At 43.9% G+C, this 19,646-nt stretch overlaps 1 protein-coding gene across 1 annotated transcript in view; it reads left to right on the forward strand.

Moving 5' to 3' along the window:
• The window catches only part of LOC143793154 (shootin-1-like), an 81,347-nt gene extending 67,355 nt beyond the window's left edge, over positions 1–13,992 (forward strand). Inside the window, exons 10-16 of the mRNA XM_077279849.1 lie at positions 512–665; positions 866–1,022; positions 5,258–5,319; positions 5,998–6,089; positions 7,912–7,974; positions 8,417–8,585; positions 13,596–13,992. Coding sequence (XP_077135964.1) covers positions 512–665; positions 866–1,022; positions 5,258–5,319; positions 5,998–6,089; positions 7,912–7,974; positions 8,417–8,585; positions 13,596–13,702 — 804 coding nt within the window. The 3' untranslated portion in view covers positions 13,703–13,992. The remainder of the gene's footprint in view (positions 1–511; positions 666–865; positions 1,023–5,257; positions 5,320–5,997; positions 6,090–7,911; positions 7,975–8,416; positions 8,586–13,595) is intronic.
• Positions 13,993–19,646: the final 5,654 nt, after the last annotated feature.

The raw sequence follows: 19,646 nt of genomic DNA on the forward strand, positions 1-19,646 counted from the left end.
CTTCATCCACAGGTCACAGGGGAGGTGGCAGGGGCTCATCTCACATTGTTTGAGTATTTAATCCATATGCACAGTTTGTCTTCTGCTCTGCAGGTCAACAAGTCACAGGGTAACACACAATGGTCAATATATTATCAGACGTTGATTGTTCAATGATCTTGTGACTTTTTCTTGCAAAGATAGCAGACGATACCCTGTAGGAGCTGATATAAGAGGCAAACAGCAGCCATTCAAAAATATCAACAGTAAACTTTTAAGCTGATATGACAACAGTCTATGGTTCTTCACCGACTGAAAATAGACATCTGGGTAATTAAGATTAAATTCTGTGCCGTCACATTAGAGGGGATACACAGAATGATAAAGAGCAACAAAACAACACTCCTACAATCAGTAAAAATAAGAACTAAGACAGAATTATACCCCACACACCATATCACACCATCACAGGTGTCTTGGTTCAGGAGGATTATGAGTAAAATCTCTTTGTTTCCTTCCTTATTTTTGACAGGTAGCAAGCTTAGAGTTGGAATTATCAGAAAGGCCAACTCAAGAAGAATTTCTCGCAGCCAAGCAAAGCTTGAATGTCGTAAACACAGAAAAACGTCAGATAGAAGAAGAGCTGAAAGCGACGAAGGAGAATTGCACACTCCTTGAAGAAAAAGGTATGGAGAAGAGTGGTTATCTAATGTCCTCCAGATAGCTAGACTTACCAGAAACCGATCTGTCATTTATCTAGTGATGTGTCTCCAGCTTCTTCTGGAGGAAACTCAACAAATCATATCTATATGGCATTCAGAAGTATGGAACGACCAGGTCCTGGCATGGATTTCACCTTGTCAATGAGTAATGTGTTTACTTACAGTTAAATCCCTGGAAGAAGAACTACAGAGAAAGGAGGCATCGGCCATCTCACTGGACGATAAATCTGTGGTGGCAGCACCTGTCTCACTGCTGGCGTCTCCTCCTCCACCACCGCCACCACCGCCACCTGCTTTCCCTCTTATCAAGGCTCCAGAAGAGTAAGGCTCTACCATGTTGGGTCCTTGGATTGGCAGTGCTGTGTGAGGACTTTAGAGATGTGGGAACTCATAAAAGTTCAACATTTGCTCTATATACAGTTGTGCTCAAAACTTTAAACACCCGGCAGAATTTTTGCTTTCTTGGCTTTTTTTTTTCAGAGAATATGAATGATATCACCAAAACGTTTTCTCCACTCATGGTTAGTGGTTGGTTTAAGTCATTTATTGTCAAACTACTGTGTTTTCTCTTTTTAAATCATAATGACAACCCAAAACATCCAAATGACCCTGATTAAGAGTTCACATACCCCATATCTTAATACCGTGTATTGCCCCCTCTAACATCAATGGCAGCTTGAAGTCTTTTGCGGTAGTTGTGGATGAGGTTTGTTAATTTCTCAGATGGTAAAGCTGCCCACTTTTCTTGGCAAAAAGCCTCCAGTTCCTGTAAATTCATGGGCTGTCTAGCATGAACTGCGTGCTTGAGATCTCCCCAGAGTGGCTCAATGATACTGAGGTCAGGAGACTGAGATGGCCACTCCAGAACCTTCATTTTGTTCTGCTGTAGCCAATGACAGGTTGACTTGGCCTTGTGTTTTGGATAGTTGTCATGTTGGAATGAACATCCCATGCACAGCTTCCGGGCTGATGAGTGCAAATTTGCCTCAAGTATTTGCTGATAACGTGCTGCATTCATCTTTCCTTCAATGTTGACCAAGTTACCTGCGCCTTTGTAGCTTGCACATCCCAAAACATCAGTGATCCACCTCCATGCTTTACAGTAAGAATGGTGTTCCTTTCATCATAGGCCTCATTAAACTCTCTCCAAAAGTAGCATTTATGGTTGTGCCCAAAAAGTTCAATTTTGGTCTCATCAGTCCAAATTACCTTGTTCCAGAAGTTTTGAGGCTTGTCTTTGTGCTGTTTTGTGTATTGTAGGCGAGATACTTTGTGGCATTTGTGCAGTAATGGCTTTTTTCTGGCGATTCGACAATGCAGCCCATTTTTCTTCAAGTGCCTCCTTATTGTGCATCTTGAAACAGCCACACCGCTAGTTTTCAAGGTCCTGTATTTCAGCTGATGTTATTTGTGGGTTCTTCTTTGCATCCCAAACAACTTTTCTGGCAGTTGTGGACAACATTTTTGTTGGTCTACCTGACCATGGTTTTGTTTTTACAGAGCCCCTGATTTTCCATTTTTTAATCACAGTGTGAACGCTGCTGACTGGCATTATCAATTCCTTGGATATCTTTCTGTATCCCTTTCCTGTTTTATACAGTTCAACTACCTTTTCCTGTAGATCCATTGACAATTCTTTTGCTTTCCTCATGACTCACAATCCAGAAACGTCAATGGCTGGATGAAAGACGCAAGAGTCTGTCTGGATCCCAGAAACTCACTCAGCTTTTATGCACACACTGATTACAAGCAAACAGGTCACAGGTGAGGATGTTACCTTTAGTAGCCATTCACACCCATTTGTGTCAACTTCTGTGCATGTTATCAGTCCAAAATCACCAGGGTATGTGAACTTTTGATCAATAGTTTGACAATAAATGGCTTCACCCAACCACTAACCATGAGTGGAGAAAAGGTTTTCGTGTTATCATTCATATTCTCTGAAAAAAGGCCAAGAAAGTAAAAATTTTGCAGGGGCATGTAAACTTTTGAGTACAACTGTATTCCCTCTACTGTTTTGGGATCTTCAGTGGCCCCTTATTTTTATCTCAATCTTAATATCTGCTCTATACTTCACTTGCATTGAGGCTGGTTTTACATTGTTCCTGAGTAGTGATGAGCGAGTGTACTTGTTGCTCGGGTTTTCCCGCGCACGCTCGGGTGATCGCTGAGTATTTGTTAGTAGGGTTGAGCGAAACGGGTCGGCCATTTTCAGAAGTCGCCGACTTTTGGCAAAGTCGGGTTTCATGAAACCCGACCCGACCCCTGTGTGGGGTCGGCCATGAGGTCGGCGATCTTCTGAATCTGGTATTGGAATTCCGATACCGAGTTCCGATATGTTTGCGATATCGGGAATCGGTATCGGAATCCATATTTAAGTGTTAAATAAAGAATCAAAATAAAAAATATTGATATACTCACCCTCGGACGCGCCCCGGTACTAACCGGCAGGCTTCCTTCCTAAGAATGAGCGCGTGAATGACCTGCGGTGACGTCGCGGCTTGTGATTGGTCGCGAGTAGTGTTGAGCGATACCGTCCGATACTTGAAAGTATCGGTATCGGAAAGTATCGGCCGATACCGGCAAAGTATCGGATCTAATCCGATACCGATACCCGATACCAATACAAGTCAATGGGACTCAAGTATCGGACGGTATTCCTGATGGTTCCCAGGGTCTGAAGGAGAGGAAACTCTCCTTCAGGCCCTGGGAACCATATTAATGTGTAAAATAAAGAATTAAAATAAAAAATATTGCTATACTCACCTCACCGAGGGAACCGGCAGCGTTGTTTGCTTAAAATGCGCGCTTTTCCTTCCTTCCGTGACGTCACGGCTTCTGATTGGTCGCGTGCCGCCCATGTGGCCGCGATGCGACCAATCACAGCAAGCCGTGACGTAATTTTCAGGTCCTTCTAGGCATTCAGTATTTTAAAATTACGTTCCGGCTTTGTGATTGGTCACGTCGCGGTCACATGGGCGACGCGACCAATCACAAGCCGTGACGTCACGGGAGGCAGGAGACGCGCGCATTTTAAAATGCGCGCGTGTCCAGCCTCCCGTGATGTCACGGCTTGTGATTGGTCGCGTCGCCCATGTGACCGCGACGCGACCAATCACAAGCCAGAACGTAATTTTAAAATCCTGAAGGACCTGAAATTACGTCACGGCTTGCTGTGATTGGTTGTGTCGCGGCCACATGGGCGACGCGACCAATCACAAGCCGTGACGTCACGGAAGGAAGGAAAAGCGCGCATTTTAAGCAAACAACGCTGCCGGTTCCCTCGGTGAGGTCCAGGCTGCGTCGGAGAGGTGAGTATAGCAATATTTTTTATTTTAATTCTTTCTTTTACACATTAATGTTGTTTCGATACCGATACCCGATACCACAAAAGTATCGGATCTCGGTTCGGAATTCCGATACAGCAAATATCGGCCGATACCCGATACTTGCGGTATCGGAATGCTCAACACTAGTCGCGAGCGGTCACATGGACAAGCCGCGACGTCATCTAAGCTCCTTTACACGCTCATTCTTAGGAAGGAAGGCTGCCGGAAAGAAGCAGGGCGCGTCCGAGGGTGAGTATATACCTAATATGAATATACTCACCCTCGGACGCGCCCTGCTTCTTTCCGGCAGCCTTCCTTCCTAAGAATGAGCGCGTGAAAGACCTTAGATGACGTCGCGGCTTGTCCATGTGACCGCTCGCGACCAATCACAAGCCGCGACGTCACCGCAGGTCATTCATGCGCTCATTCTTAGGAAGGAAGGCTGCCGGTTAGTACCAGGGCGCGTCCGAGGGTGAGTATATCAATATTTTTTATTTTGATTCTTTATTTTACACATTAATATGGATCCCAGGGCCTGAAGGAGAGTTTCCTCTCCTTCAGACCCTGGGAACCATAGTATCCCATTGCACTGCATTGGGTTTCGTGTTTCGGCCGACCCCGACCCCGACTTTTTTATAGGATCGGCCGATTTCACTCGACCCGACTTTTGAGAAAGTCGGGTTTCGTGAAACCCGACCCGATCCTATAAAAATAAAAGTCGCTCAACCCTATTTGTTAGTGCTTGGAGATTTAGTTTTCATTGCCTCTGCTGCATGATTTACAGCTACTAGACAGGCTGAATACATGTGAGGAATGCCTGTTTGTTATGGAATCCCACATGTATTCAGGCTGTTCAGCAGCCGTAAATCATGCAGCTGAGGCAGTGAAAGCTAAATCTCCGAGCACTAACAAATACTCGGAGACCACCCGAGTGTGCGCGGGAAAACCCGAGCAACAATGCTATTTTCTCATCACTATTCCTGAGCACTATGTCCAGGTCTAAGTCACCTATTAAAGGGATTCATGAGGACCTCTTGATGGAGACCTTCCGTATAAAAGAAGTTATAATTTCATGTCCAAAGTGACTCCATCTGTCCCATTGTACTGAATGGCTCCATTGTTTCCTCAATGTTGATTTTGCCTCATCTTTTTTTTTGTATGTTTTTGATAACTGTGAACTAAGCCTAATAGTGACATATTGGTAAAGAATGTTTGTTTTTCATACAGCCCCCTGGCAATTATAAAACAGAGGCGAGGGCAGCGCAAGTCAGAGGGGTCACCAGTGACTGGTAAGCAATGATGGCTTTAGAAGATGTCCTGCGGTGGTCAATATGTGACCAGTATAGAGCTTGTGCTCTGGGCACAGTCATGGGGAACACATAAGTGCCTTCTCCAAACTGTTCCCGCAAAACTGAAACTACAGTTGTCCACGATGTCGTATGTTGAAGTATTAAGATTTCCTCCATAGCATTATCCTCCTCCATCATCTATACAGCGGACCCAATGGAGTCAGGGGGTAACTTTCTCCTGGAATCACCAAACCCAGACTCCTCCATCAGACACCAGATAGAGAAATGTGATCCGTCACTGCACAGAACACGTCTCCTCCAGAGTCCAGTGGTGGCGGCTTTACACCACTCCCTCCGACGCTCGGCATTGTGCTTGGTGATGTACGGCTGCAGGCACTGCCCAGCCATGAAGCTTCGGTCGGGAGTGTAGTGTTTGTGCTGACGGCATGTGGGGGGCTATGAGGCTGGATGTAATATATTGGGAGACATTGGATTCTCAGACCGGGTGTAATGGGACTGAGAATTCGGAATGCAGTGACTCAGGTGCATGACCTTCTCCATATAGCGGACATGTTTGTGATGTTAGCGGGTCTGTGGCTCTTGCCTGGCTTCTCTATTCTGTGTACTGGTAGCGTCACTATTCTCTGTCCCGCTCATACGAAGTTGTTGTATCGGCAGGTGACCCTGATGTCAGAGCGGACGCAGTGAGAGAAATGATGGAAAGAATCAAGACTGGAGTGGTATTGAGGCCGGCGCGGAATAACAGAAAGGTTCATCTTCATCATCATTACCTCCTCTCCACAATCTCATAATCCTAACTAATCAGTGTCACCCACCCAGAGCTTCGAGCCCCCATAGGCAAAAAGTCCAGAGGTGGAGAACTAGTAGAGGCACTGGGGCCCCATTTATCATTTACGCGACTTTTATGTCACCTTTTTTTTGCTTTGTGATATTCGTTTATTTTTGTATTTTTTGCCAAATTCTTCACCATAGCGCATGTGGGCCATACATTTTTAGTTAAGTAAAAAAAATGCAATTTTACTTTATTTCAACCTTGCTTATGGCAAAATGTGGCCTATTTTGCTAAAGTATCACAAAAATAGCTCAAAAACTTTCAGGCGTCCATAAAATCAGTTCAGGAGGACTTGCATAAAAAATTTTGCCACATTTTTAAAAAGTCACAATTAACTAATTGGCCAGAAACATTGAGGCAACAAAAACCACAATCGCATTGGTGAATGGAAAAAATAACTTAAAAAAAGAGCAAATTAGAAGAAGAATTTTTCACAAATGAAAAACAGACTAAAAACACCAAAACTAGGAAAAAAGGACACAAAAGCATTAATGAACCTGGTCCTCAATCACTGAATGCAGAACTTTTTTGGAGCAGTCCTCTGCTTTGGTAAACATGGTGCCCGTCCTTCCAGTAAGACCAGTCCTGCAGGACAGACTGGTCTCCAGCGATGCACTGCCTATGGGGTTATTTTATCCAGAACCATCAGTGGTGGTGCCGGTGGCCGGTGGCTGGATGTCCTCTGTCTGCCTGCCTTAGTAATCTTTCTTCTGCATGGTAATACTCCTTTACTCCAGAGATAATGGACCATTATTGGTTCTGTGCAAAGAAATATTCTGGATTCTTGTCACTCATTCATAAGTATAAAAAAATGTGTCAATTGCAGAACCTACAGAAAGGCAGACTAAAAACAAAAATTACCAAAATTTTGGAAAAAGACAATCAACATTTCTTTAGAATTACTTTCTGGATTTAGGCACAACATATACACAGGTCTGGAGTTTTAATTAGACATCTTGGTGGGGGTCTTATCATAACTAAAATGTATCAATTACAGAACCATCAGAAAGGCAAACTAAAAAGAACATTTTACCAAAATTTTGGAAAGGGACAACATTTCTTTAGAATTACTTTACTGATTGGGAAACGTCATAGACACCGGTCCTGAGTTTTGATTACATATATTGGCGGGGGTCTTATCAAAACTAAAATGTATCAATTATAGAACCACCAGAGAGACAAATTAAAAAAAAAAAATTACCAAAATTTTGGAAAGGGACAATCAACATTTCTTTAGAATTACTTTCAGGATTGGGAAATGTCATAGACACAGGTCCGGAGTTTTGATTAGACATACTGTATTGGTGGGGGTCTTATCAAAACTAATGTGTATCAATTATAGAACCACCAGAGAGACAAATTAAAAAAAAAAAATTACCAAAATTTTGGAAATTGACAATCAACATTTCTTTAGAATTACTTTCAGGATTGGGAAACGTCATAGACACAGGTCCGGAGTTTTGATTAGACATACTGTATTGGTGGGGGTCTTATCAAAACTAATGTGTATCAATTATAGAACCACCAGAGAGACAAACTAAAAATTTTACCAAAATTTTGGAAAGGGACAACATTTCTTTAGAATTACTTTCTGGATTGGGACACATCAGGCTTTGATCAGAGATATTGGTGGGGGGGTCTTACTAACACTTCTGACTTGTATGAAAGTCATTTATTTTTTATTTTTTCTTACTGATAGGTACATTTTTTTAATTTTGTTTATTTTTTTGCTCCATCAGGATCAGGCTGCGGTGACCAGCAAGCGTAAGAGCGTCATCTGTCAGCTCCAAGGAATATTGATGGTGAGTGTGAACTGGAAGTGATCCACAGATCTGCAGTATCGGGACAGACCGACAATATCCAATGTAGCCAATGTCCGTCAACTGCAATAGTGGAGTCTAAAATGCCCCCTTTGTGTAGCAGTGGGGATGTGTTCACTTCCCCCCATCCAATGTCTAAGGGGCTGCATGATAATCCTAGGGCTATCTGCTTCATGAACAAAGGGGTGACGAGCAAATGAGGCCCCTGCTCCATTCCGACTGAGCACTTATGAATCCCAAAATTGGGGGTCCCAGAGGTCCAGATGAAAGGTACAAACTCTCATTATTGGGATATTGCCCCTTTAACAGTGTGAATAGTAAACAGCAGAAATCTGCAAACAGCTCTTATGTAACTGAAGTATTAAGGAATAGAAAAAAATCACTAAATTCTTTAAGAAAGTAATGACCTTCGTTTCTCCTTCAGGACACTGCGAGGAAACCAACACGAAAACCAAGCCGCCGGCGAACGAGCCGAAAAGCCAAGGAAAGCGAGCTGGAGTCAGTTTTACAAAGACGTCGTCGAATAGTAGATATTCCTCCAAAGACGGATCGTGTCCAGACGACAGAAACTAATACAGCGATCTCAGAGAAAAGTAAGTTCTGATGCTTACATAGGAGCAGTATTATCTATATATATAAGAGGCATCGTGATTACTCTCCCCCCCACCACATTACCACACATAATCCCGCCCCCCCACATTACCACACGAGGCTCCGTCCCCACACATTACCACACGAGGCTCCGTCCCCAAACATTACCACACGAGGCTCCGTCCCTCCACATTACCACATGAGGCTCCGTCCCCCCACATTACCACACAAGGCTCCGTCCCCACACATTACCACACGAGGCTCCGTCCCCACACATTACCACATGAGGCTCCGTCCCCCCACATTACCACACGAGGCTTTGTTCCCACACATTACCACATGAGGCTCCGTCCCCCCACATTACCACACAAGGCTCTGTCCCCACACATTACCACACGAGGCTCCGTCCCCACACATTACCACACAAGGCTCTGTCCCCACACATTACCACATGAGGCTCCGTTCCCACACATTACCACATGAGGCTTCGTCCCCACACATTACCACATGAGGCTCCGTCCCCCCACATTACCACAAGAGGCTCCGTCCCTCCACATTACCACATGAGGCTCCGTCCCCCCACATTACCACACGAGGCTCTGTCCCCACACATTACCACATGAGGCTCCGTCCCCACACATTACCACATGAGGCTTCGTCCCCACACATTACCACATGAGGCTCCGTCCCCCCACATTACCACACAAGGCTCCGTCCCTCCACATTACCACACGAGGCTCTGTCCCCACACATTACCACATGAGGCTCCGTCCCCCCACATTACCACACGAGGCTTTGTTCCCACACATTACCACATGAGGCTCCGTCCCCCCACATTACCACACAAGGCTCTGTCCCCACACATTACCACACGAGGCTCCGTCCCCACACATTACCACACAAGGCTCTGTCCCCACACATTACCACATGAGGCTCCGTCCCCACACATTACCACATGAGGCTTCGTCCCCACACATTACCACATGAGGCTCCGTCCCCCCACATTACCACAAGAGGCTCCGTCCCTCCACATTACCACATGAGGCTCCGTCCCCCCACATTACCACACGAGGCTCTGTCCCCACACATTACCACATGAGGCTCCGTCCCCACACATTACCACATGAGGCTTCGTCCCCACACATTACCACATGAGGCTCCGTCCCCCCACATTACCACAAGAGGCTCCGTCCCCCCACATTACCACAAGAGGCTCCGTCCCCACACATTACCACACGAATCCAGTTTGCTTTTGATTTTACACTGTGAATAAAATGTATTAGTATTATTCTGATTTTTAATTATTATTATTGTCATTAACTTTATTTTAAGGTAATTTACCACCTGCGTAAGCGCTATTGAATGTTGTCATTATTTACTTTAGTTTAATCACTAACAGCGTTATTAGATAGCAATGAGCGTGCCGAGTGTTAGCTGGCTGGAAACAGCTAGTAGTAGTTATATTCTTGTACATAGGGGCAGTATTATAGTAGTTATATTCTTGTACATAGGGGCAGTATTATAGTAGATATATTCTTGTACATAGGAGCAGTATTATAGTAGTTATATTCTTCTACATAGAGGCAGTATTATAGTAGTTATATTCTTGTACATAGGAGCAGTATTATAGTAGTTATATTCCTGTACATAGGAGCAGTATTATAGTAGTTATATTCCTGTACATAGGGGGCAGTATTATAGTAGTTATATTCTTGTACATAGGGGCAGTATTATAGTAGATATATTCTTGTACATAGGAGCAGTATTATAGTAGTTATATTCTTCTACATAGAGGCAGTATTATAGTAGTTATATTCTTGTACATAGGAGCAGTATTATAGTAGTTATATTCTTGTACATAGGAGCAGTATTATAGTAGTTATATTCCTGTACATAGGAGCAGTATTATAGTAGTTATATTCTTGTACATAGGAGCAGTATTATAGTAGTTATATTCTTGTACATAGGGGCAGTATTATAGTAGTTATATTCTTGTACATAGGAGCAGTATTATAGTAGTTATATTCCTGTATATAGGAGACAGTATTATAGTAGTTATATTCCTGTACATAGGGGGCAGTATTATAGTAGTTATATTCTTGTACACAGGGGCAGTATTATAGTAGTTATATTCTTGTACATAGGGGCAGTATTATAGTAGCTATATTCTTGTACATAGGAGCAATATTATAGTAGTTATATTCTTGTACATAGGAGCAGTATTATAGTAGATATATTCTTGTACATAGGAGCAGTATTATAGTAGTTATATTCTTCTACATAGGGGGCAGTATTATAGTAGTTACTAGATGGTAGCCCGATTCTAACGCATCGGTTATTCTAGAATATGTATGTAGTTTATTTATGAAGATTTTAGAATAATACATTGAATACACAGGACTGCGCTTGTCGCTGATTGTTCGTCACCGGCCATGTAGTATATAACACCCCACGTAGTAAATAGCACAGCCACGTATTATATTGCACAGCCCACATAGTGTATAACACAGCCCACACAGTATATAGCAATGTGGGCATCATATCCCTGTTAAAAAAAAAGAATTAAAATAAAAAAGTTATATACTCACCTTCCGTTGAACCCGGATCCAAGCGAGGCGTTTACTGATGCACCTCGCACGCTCCGGTCCCAAGAGTGAATTGTGGTCTTGCGAGATGATGACGTAGCGGTCTCGCAGGACCGCTACGTCATCATCTCGCGAGACCGCAATGCATGGAGCGGTCACCGGAGCGTCGCGAGGAGGGGGGAAGGCCTATTCCTGATCTGGGGGCTGACGGACGGTGAGTATATAACGATTTTTATTTTTTTAATTATTTTTAACATTAGATCTTTTAACTATTTATGCTGCATAGGCAGCATCAATAGTTAAAAGTTGGTACCACAGGGTTAATAGCAGCGGTAACGGAGTGCTTTACACCGCGGCATAACGTGGTCCGTTACCGCTGCCATTAACCCTGTGTGAGCGCTGACTGGAGGGGAGTATGGAGCGAGCACTGACTATGGGGAGGAAAAAGCGACCATTTTGCCGCCGGACTGTGCCCGTCGCTGATTGGTCGTGGCCGTTTTGCCGCGACCAATCAAAGACTTGGATTTCCATCACAGACAGAGGCCGCGACCAATGAATATCCGTGACAGACAGACACACAGAAGGACAGATGGAAGTGACACTTAGACAATTATATAGTAGATATTCTTGCACATAGGGGGCAGTATTATAGTAGTTATATTCTTGTACATAGGAGCAGTATTATAGTAGATATATTCTTGTACATAGGAGTATTATAGTAGTTATATTCTTGTATATAGGAGCAGTATTATAGTAGTTATATTCTTGTACATAGGGGCAGTATTATAGTAGTTATACTCTTGTACATAGGGGCAGTATTATAGTAGTTATATTCTTGTATATAGGGAGCAGTATTATAGTAGATATATTCTTGTATATAGGAGCAGTATTATAGTAGTTATATTCTTGTACATAGAGGCAGTATTATAGTAGTTATATTCTTGTACATAGGAGCAGTATTATAGTAGTTATATTCTTGTACATAGGGGCAGTATTATAGTAGCTATATTCTTGTACATAGGGGCAGTATTATAGTAGTTATATTCTTGTACATAGGGGCAGTATTATAGTAGTTATATTCTTGTACATAGGAGCAGTATTATAGCAGTTATATTCTTGTACATAGGGGGCAGTATTATAGCAGTTATATTCTTGTACATAGGGGCAGTATTATAGTAGTTATATTCTTGTACATAGGAGCAGTATTATAGTAGTTATATTCTTGTACATAGGGGCAGTATTATAGTAGATATATTCTTGTACATAGGGGCAGTATTATAGTAGTTATATTCTTGTACATAGGGGCAGTATTATAGTAGTTATATTCTTGTACATAGGAGCAGTATTATAGCAGTTATATTCTTGTACATAGGGGGCAGTATTATAGCAGTTATATTCTTGTACATAGAGGCAGTATTATAGTAGTTATATTCTTGTACATAGGAGCAGTATTATAGTAGTTATATTCTTGTACATAGGGGCAGTATTATAGTAGTTATATTCTTGTACATAGGAGCAGTATTATAGTAGCTATATTCTTGTACATAGGAGCAGTATTATAGCAGTTATATTCTTGTACATAGGGGCAGTATTATAGTAGTTATATTCTTGTACATAGGAGCAGTATTATAGTAGTTATATTCTTGTATATAGGGGCAGTATTATAGTAGTTATATTCTTGTACATAGGGGCAGTATTATAGCAGTTATATTCTTGTACATAGTGGGCAGTATTATAGCAGTTATATTCTTGTACATAGGGGCAGTATTATAGTAGTTATATTCTTGTACATAGGAGCAGTATTATAGCAGTTATATTCTTGTACATAGGGGCAGTATTATAGTAGTTATATTCTTGTACATAGGGGCAGTATTATAGTAGTTATATTCTTGTACATAGGAGCAGTATTATAGTAGTTATATTCTTGTACATAGGGAGCAGTATTATAGTAGTTATATTCTTGTACATAGGGGCAGTATTATAGTAGTTATATACTTGTACATAGGGGCAGTATTATAGTAGTTATATTCTTGTACATAGGGGCAGTATTATAGTAGTTATATTCTTGTACATAGGAGCAGTATTATAGTAGTTATATACTTGTACATAGGGGCAGTATTATAGTAGTTATATTCTTGTACATAGGGGCAGTATTATAGTAGTTATATTCTTGTACATAGGGAGCAGTATTATAGTAGTTATATACTTGTACATAGGAGGCAGTATTATAGTAGTTATATTCTTGTACATAGGAGCAGTATTATAGTAGTTATATTCTTGTACATAGGAGCAGTATTATAGTAGTTATATTCTTGTACATAGGGGCAGTATTATAGTAGTTATATTCTTGCACATAGGGGCAGTATTATATTATATATTTTTTATAATATATAATTTGTTTATCTTTACATTTATCTTTGATTCCAGATGATTCTCCGCCTGCAGATGTGACGCCATCGAATGATGAGGATAAGTCCAGTTCTGAGAATCAGAAACCAAAGACCTCGGACCTATGTGAAAGTCAGAAGACGTAACATGGCAGTAGCACGGATCTAAGAACATTTGCATCAGCCGACGCTGCAGATAGAATTGTACTTTGATGGTTTGTTACCTGTGATCTGTGGAGCAGCTAATATGACAGTGAACAAATCTGTCCCAGGACTAAAGGATCTGCTGACACAGAGACCCCTTGCTGATCCAGGACCCGAGGCACCGTTGTTTAAGAGGGTCCATCTACTTTTGGTATCCACCACAAACGGCTAAAAAAAAATCTGAAGTTTTTGTGATTAATTCTGCTCCAACAATAAATGCACCCAGTAATAATTACCAGTAGTGTATCTGTCCCTGCAGTGTGTGCACAAGGTCCTACTACAAGTTCCCATATCATAGTAATGAGAATCAAAGGCACAGGTCAATTCCCTCCGAACATTGGTCCTAGGATTCTTGTCTGTCTACATCTACAAGAGGCTGATGTTCAAGCTCCATATTAGGTGGAAAACACCTTCCCAAACAGAAAAATGGCCTCTACTTCGGGATCATTGACCCATCTCTAGACGTTCTTTGTAGCGCGGTGTCCAGGGTCTTCTTGAACTTGATGAATAAATTTTGCAACACAACATGATAAGTTCTACAGTCTCACTGCTCTTACAGTGAAATATCCATAGTCTCACTCCTCTTACAATGAAGAATCCACATTCTTACTGCTTTTACTGTAAAGAATCCATAATCTCACTGCTTGTACAGTAAAGAATCTATAGTGTTACTGTTCATACAGTAAAGAATCCAAAGTCTCACTGCTCCTTTAGTAAAGAATCCACATTCTCACTGCTTGCACAGTAAAGAATCCATAATCAAACTGCATGGACTGTAAAGAATCCATAGTCTCACTGTTCATACAGGAAAGAATCCACAATATCACTGCTCTTACAGTAAAAAATCCATTGCTTCCCTATTATAGTAAAGAATCAAATCCATGATCTTCTTGTTTACACAGGAAAGACTACTTAGTTTCATTGCTCATACAGTAAATATCCATAATCTCACTGCTCCTACTTTAAAGAATCCATAGTCTCACTGCTTATATAGAAAAAAAATCCTTTGTCTCACCGCTCCTACAGTAAAAAAAAATAAATAATAATTTCTCTGTTCTTACAGAAAATAATCCATAGTCTCACTACTAGTACAGTAAAGAATCACCTTCTATGATGATAAAACCTTTGTTCTTCAGCAATTTTTTATTTTTGTGCTTTTTCTTTTTACCTTACTTTCTAAGAACCTTTTTATTTTTCCATCCCCATAGCCAAATGAGGTCTTGACTTTTTGTGAGTCCAGACGTCCAGTAGCTTTAAATCATTCGACCCAACAGCAGGGCTGGCACAAATACTGGGTCACAAGGAGAGTCGGACAGGGCATCAACCCAACAGCAGGGGCAGTGGTAATACCGGGACACAAGGAGAGCCGGACAGGGCATCAACCCAACAACAGGGCTGGCGCTAATACCGGGACACAAGGAGAGCCGGACAGGGCATCAACCCAACAACAGGGCCGGCACTATTACCAGGACACAAGGAGAGCCGGACAGGGCATCAACCCAACAACAGGGCCGGCACTATTACCAGGACACAAGGAGAGCCGGACAGGGCATCAACCCAACAGCAGGGCCAGCGCTAATACTGGGTCACAAGGAGAGCCGTACAGGTCATCAACCCAACAGCAGGGGCAGTGGTAATACCAGGACACAAGGAGAGCCGGACAGGGCATCAACCCAACAACAGGGCCGGCACTATTACCAGGACACAAGGAGAACCGGACAGAGCATCAACCCAACAGCAGGGCCGGCGCTAATACCGGGACACAAGGAGAACCGGACAGAGCATCAACCCAACAGCAGGGCCGGCGCTAATACCGGGACACAAGGAGAGCCGGACAGGGCATCAACCCAACAGCAGGGCCGGCGCTAATACCAGGAGAAAAGAAGAGCTAGACAGGCCATCAACCCAACAGCAGGGCCATCGTTAATACCTGGTCAGAAGGAGAGCTGGACAGGGCATCAACCCAAAATCGGGGTCGGCGCTAATGCAGCGCCCCAGAGTCCTGGTTGTTGCAGTACTGTGGCTCCGCCGCTAAGGGGGGCTATGGTACGTCTGATGGCACTGAAGGAGTTCATCTGATCAGGTATCACAGACACCAATACATCTCACAGTCGGGCCTCCAGGGGGAGCTAAGGGTGCTATTTATTAGGCCACTCCTCACCACTGTGGGAAAACTGGGGGTCAGGCAGGAAGTTAGTGGAGAAAGCTGACTGGGTTGGACCAGGCAACACCTTGTGGCAGAGGGTGTTGTGGGGGAAGATTCGGTAGGGTCCCTGTCAGGTTTGGGACCCTGACAGAGGCCTGGCTACAAGAAAGAACGTCACGGGACCGTGCCTGCTCAGCATAGCGGCGGTGCCCTAAGAAAGGATTAGATGCGAGATATATTGTGCTGAGTGAGAAACGAGATCAAAGCAAGAGGAGAAATACCAGTAGGAGTCATGCTGTAAGACCAAGGCAACATCCTACTGAGGCGCACAACCGGCGGCCGGAACGCCGAGGAAGTATTTATATATCTAGCTCCAAGCAATACTTCAAACCAACGGCAGGACAGTCAGTCTCAGGCGGGCTGTCTCACATATATCACCTATGAAGACATGGGGGGTGCACTAGGAGAGGGGCGACTCTAGGGTCCCGGAAGAGCTCCGAGCCTACTCGTCATACGGGTGCCGTCCTAACCAGAACATCAGGGAGGGACGGAGGAGAAGAACATCATCCGAACGAGTTGTGAGGGAACATCAGAAACAGACACAACAGTTGTGGGGTACTATCCCGTAAGCACAGCAGGGGAGGACCACAACACATAGCGCTAGCAGGAAGGCACAGATTTCCACCTGCAAAGGGAACTCTGGAGGTGCCATTGGACCGGCCGGACTTGCGCCGCCTGGTGAACCGTATTCCGGACTGAGGACCCAGAGATCTTCAGTAAAGAGGTAAAGAGACTGCAACCTGGTGTCCTCGTTATTTACTGCATCGCACCACCACCACCACTACCATCATCTACATCTATCATTCACTGGGCGCCCCTCGGCAGGGTCACGGACCGGGGCCTAGCCACCGTGACAACCCCAGAGCAGAGACTCAGAGGCCCGGTACCGGGTACCCCTCGGCCCTGCGGCAGTGGGGGCGCTGCACTAATACCGTGACACATGTAGAGCTGGACAGGACATCAACCCAACATCAGGGCCGGCGCTAATACCGGGACAAAAGGCGAGCCGGACAGGGCATCAACCCAACAGCAGGGCCGGCGCTAATACCAGGACACAAGGAGAGCCGGACAGGGCATCAACCCAACAGCAGGGCCGGCGCTAATACCAGGAGAAAAGAAGAGCTAGACAGGCCATCAACCCAACAGCAGGGCCATCGCTAATACCTGGTCAGAAGGAGAGCTGGACAGGGCATCAACCCAAAATCGGGGTCGGCGCTAATACCGCGACACATGTAGAGCTGGACAGGACATCAACCCAACATCAGGGCCGGCGCTAATACCGGGACAAAAGGCGAGCCGGACAGGGCATCAACCCAACAGCAGGGCCGGCGCTAATACCAGGACACAAGGAGAGCCGGACAGGGCATCAACCCAATAGCAGGGTTGGCACTAACACCAGGAGAAAAGAAGAGCTAGACAGGCCATCAACCCAAAAGCAGGGCCAGCATTAATACCTGGTCAGAAGGAGAGCTGGACAGGGCATCAACCCAAAATCGGGGTCGGCGCTAATACCGGGACAAAAGGCGAGCCGGACAGGGCATCAACCCAACAGCAGGGCCAGCGCTAATACCTGGTCAGAAGGAGAGCCGGACAGGGCATCAACGCAACTGCAGGGCCGGCGATAAAACTACGACACATGTAGAGCCGGACACCTCCTGATTACATTACATGGTGGATTAGTATCGGCCTGGGCTTCTCAGCATTGAGGATACCATTAATCCTGATCAAATCAACAACTCCACTTGCTGAAATGAATTATTATAAATAATAATTATTGTGCAGCTCTCCAGCCCTTCACAAACGGCTTCTGTTCCAACCAAGTATTCCACAGTTGCTCATCTTTAAGTTTCCTTTTTTGACCACTACATCTATGATCTTCAACGGTACCCATTTCTTAGCACTTCTTCTTGAACAGTCTGCTGTGAAATCTTTCCCTGGGAGAGACCTTGCTGGCACAGTATATAACTACTTTATGTCTTGTTGCAGATGATATGTGACATGAAACTGTTTTCCACATCCTCAACTTTATGGCAGAGTTTGTCTGTTCCTCACCCAGTTTTAAGCCTCCTACAGAGCTGTTTCTGTAACTGACTGTTTCAAACTACATGTAAAAATGATGATTGTGGTCATCTATTTGGTACAATTGGGTACTCGTATACCTGACTTTAACCCTACGATATTACAGATATTGTGCAAGTGACGAGTACCTACAAGAACTGAAGAAGGCGAAGAGTGATTGCCGAATATTGATTTGATTTCTCTTCTAGTTTATTTGCATTTATGTCCATCAGAGTGTGAAACGCGTGGTCAGATGTGGATGTTGTGCATTTGTCACAGTGCGGTGCACCGATGAGGCACGTAGGGGACGATCACAGGCTCTGATGGTATTGATGGGGCTGATCAATAGCAGATACACATGTGGGGTCCCCGGTGACTTGTTCGCTCACAGTAATGAGGGGTCACGATGAATAACCATCACGCCGTGTTTATTCTCCAGCTCGTCAATAATGAAGGCATCACTCAGATGCGGAGTGGCAGGTTCTTTGACATTTCCACCTGGCTCGACGCGTTTCACACATATTTTTCTGATGCTTAAATATTGAAAGGTATAAATGCTATCCTGCGGGTAGACGGGGCAGAAAATGAGCAATACTGATAAGAGGAAGACAATGCGGTCACCCAGAGAAATGGGTGCGATGGCACAAAGCTGATTTAAAAAATCAACAAAAAAATGGATAAATGACGGAGAGGGAATACTGGCTACAGGTTGCGGAGCTTTATCTTAGCTTCATCGATTCCTGAGAAAGCTGGGATTTTACAGCATGGCAGAACAAAAGTAAGGACTGGCTCTCTGAGTTATTGGTCTGCAGCCTCCACTTTAGTTTTGGGGGTTCGTGGCATGTGTACGAGTATTGGAAGTAAGGGAGGTATATCCTAGGTAGTAACGGGGGCTGGTGGTGTAGATTTGGGCATCCGCCAGTCTGTGCCAACGATAGTGCTACAAAAAGCAGCCGAGGCAGCCATAACGAAAACCTTACATGCTACAACAGCTGATGCCAATGAATAAATCAGCCGTACCATTTGTCTGCCTGACTGTCCATTGTCTATCTTAACCACGTTCTGCTGATGCCAGAACCACTGGACCACGCTCAGCCTGGCATCTACTCCCTGTCCATCATGTTATCAATACAGTACTGTTGGGGCTACTGTTACAAACCCTACACTGCCACCATCTCCTGACTGCCCCATCCTAACTCTCTACTTTGCTAGTGCCGCTGCACTCTCCTGGCTGCAAACTATATTTTACAGTGATAGACAAAACTGGAGTCTCTTGAGAAAAAGCTCCCAAAATAGATCACATTTTTGGAAAGGCTTGTTGAAAAGCCATTGTTTTTTCACTTAGAAATCAGCTAGCCTGTTGCTGCTCCCTATACAAAGGGATAATTTTTGGACATCCTGATAAAAAGACTTTGTGCAGTAATTGCGTAATCATTTTGTGAAAAGGTAAATCTATTGTGGATCCCAAAAAAGAGATGATGTTTTCAGTCGTTGTCAAGAAGCCATTACTTCTTCGCATTCAAAACAGCACACCTGTAGCTACTCCCTAAAAAAAAGTGATAATTTTTGGACTGCTTGTAAAGAAATTGGCAAAAATATCTGCAGACACTTCTACATTTACAC

Source organism: Ranitomeya variabilis, chromosome 1 (assembly GCF_051348905.1).
Source record: "Ranitomeya variabilis isolate aRanVar5 chromosome 1, aRanVar5.hap1, whole genome shotgun sequence".
In the NCBI taxonomy this organism is placed as follows: Eukaryota; Metazoa; Chordata; class Amphibia; order Anura; family Dendrobatidae; genus Ranitomeya; species Ranitomeya variabilis.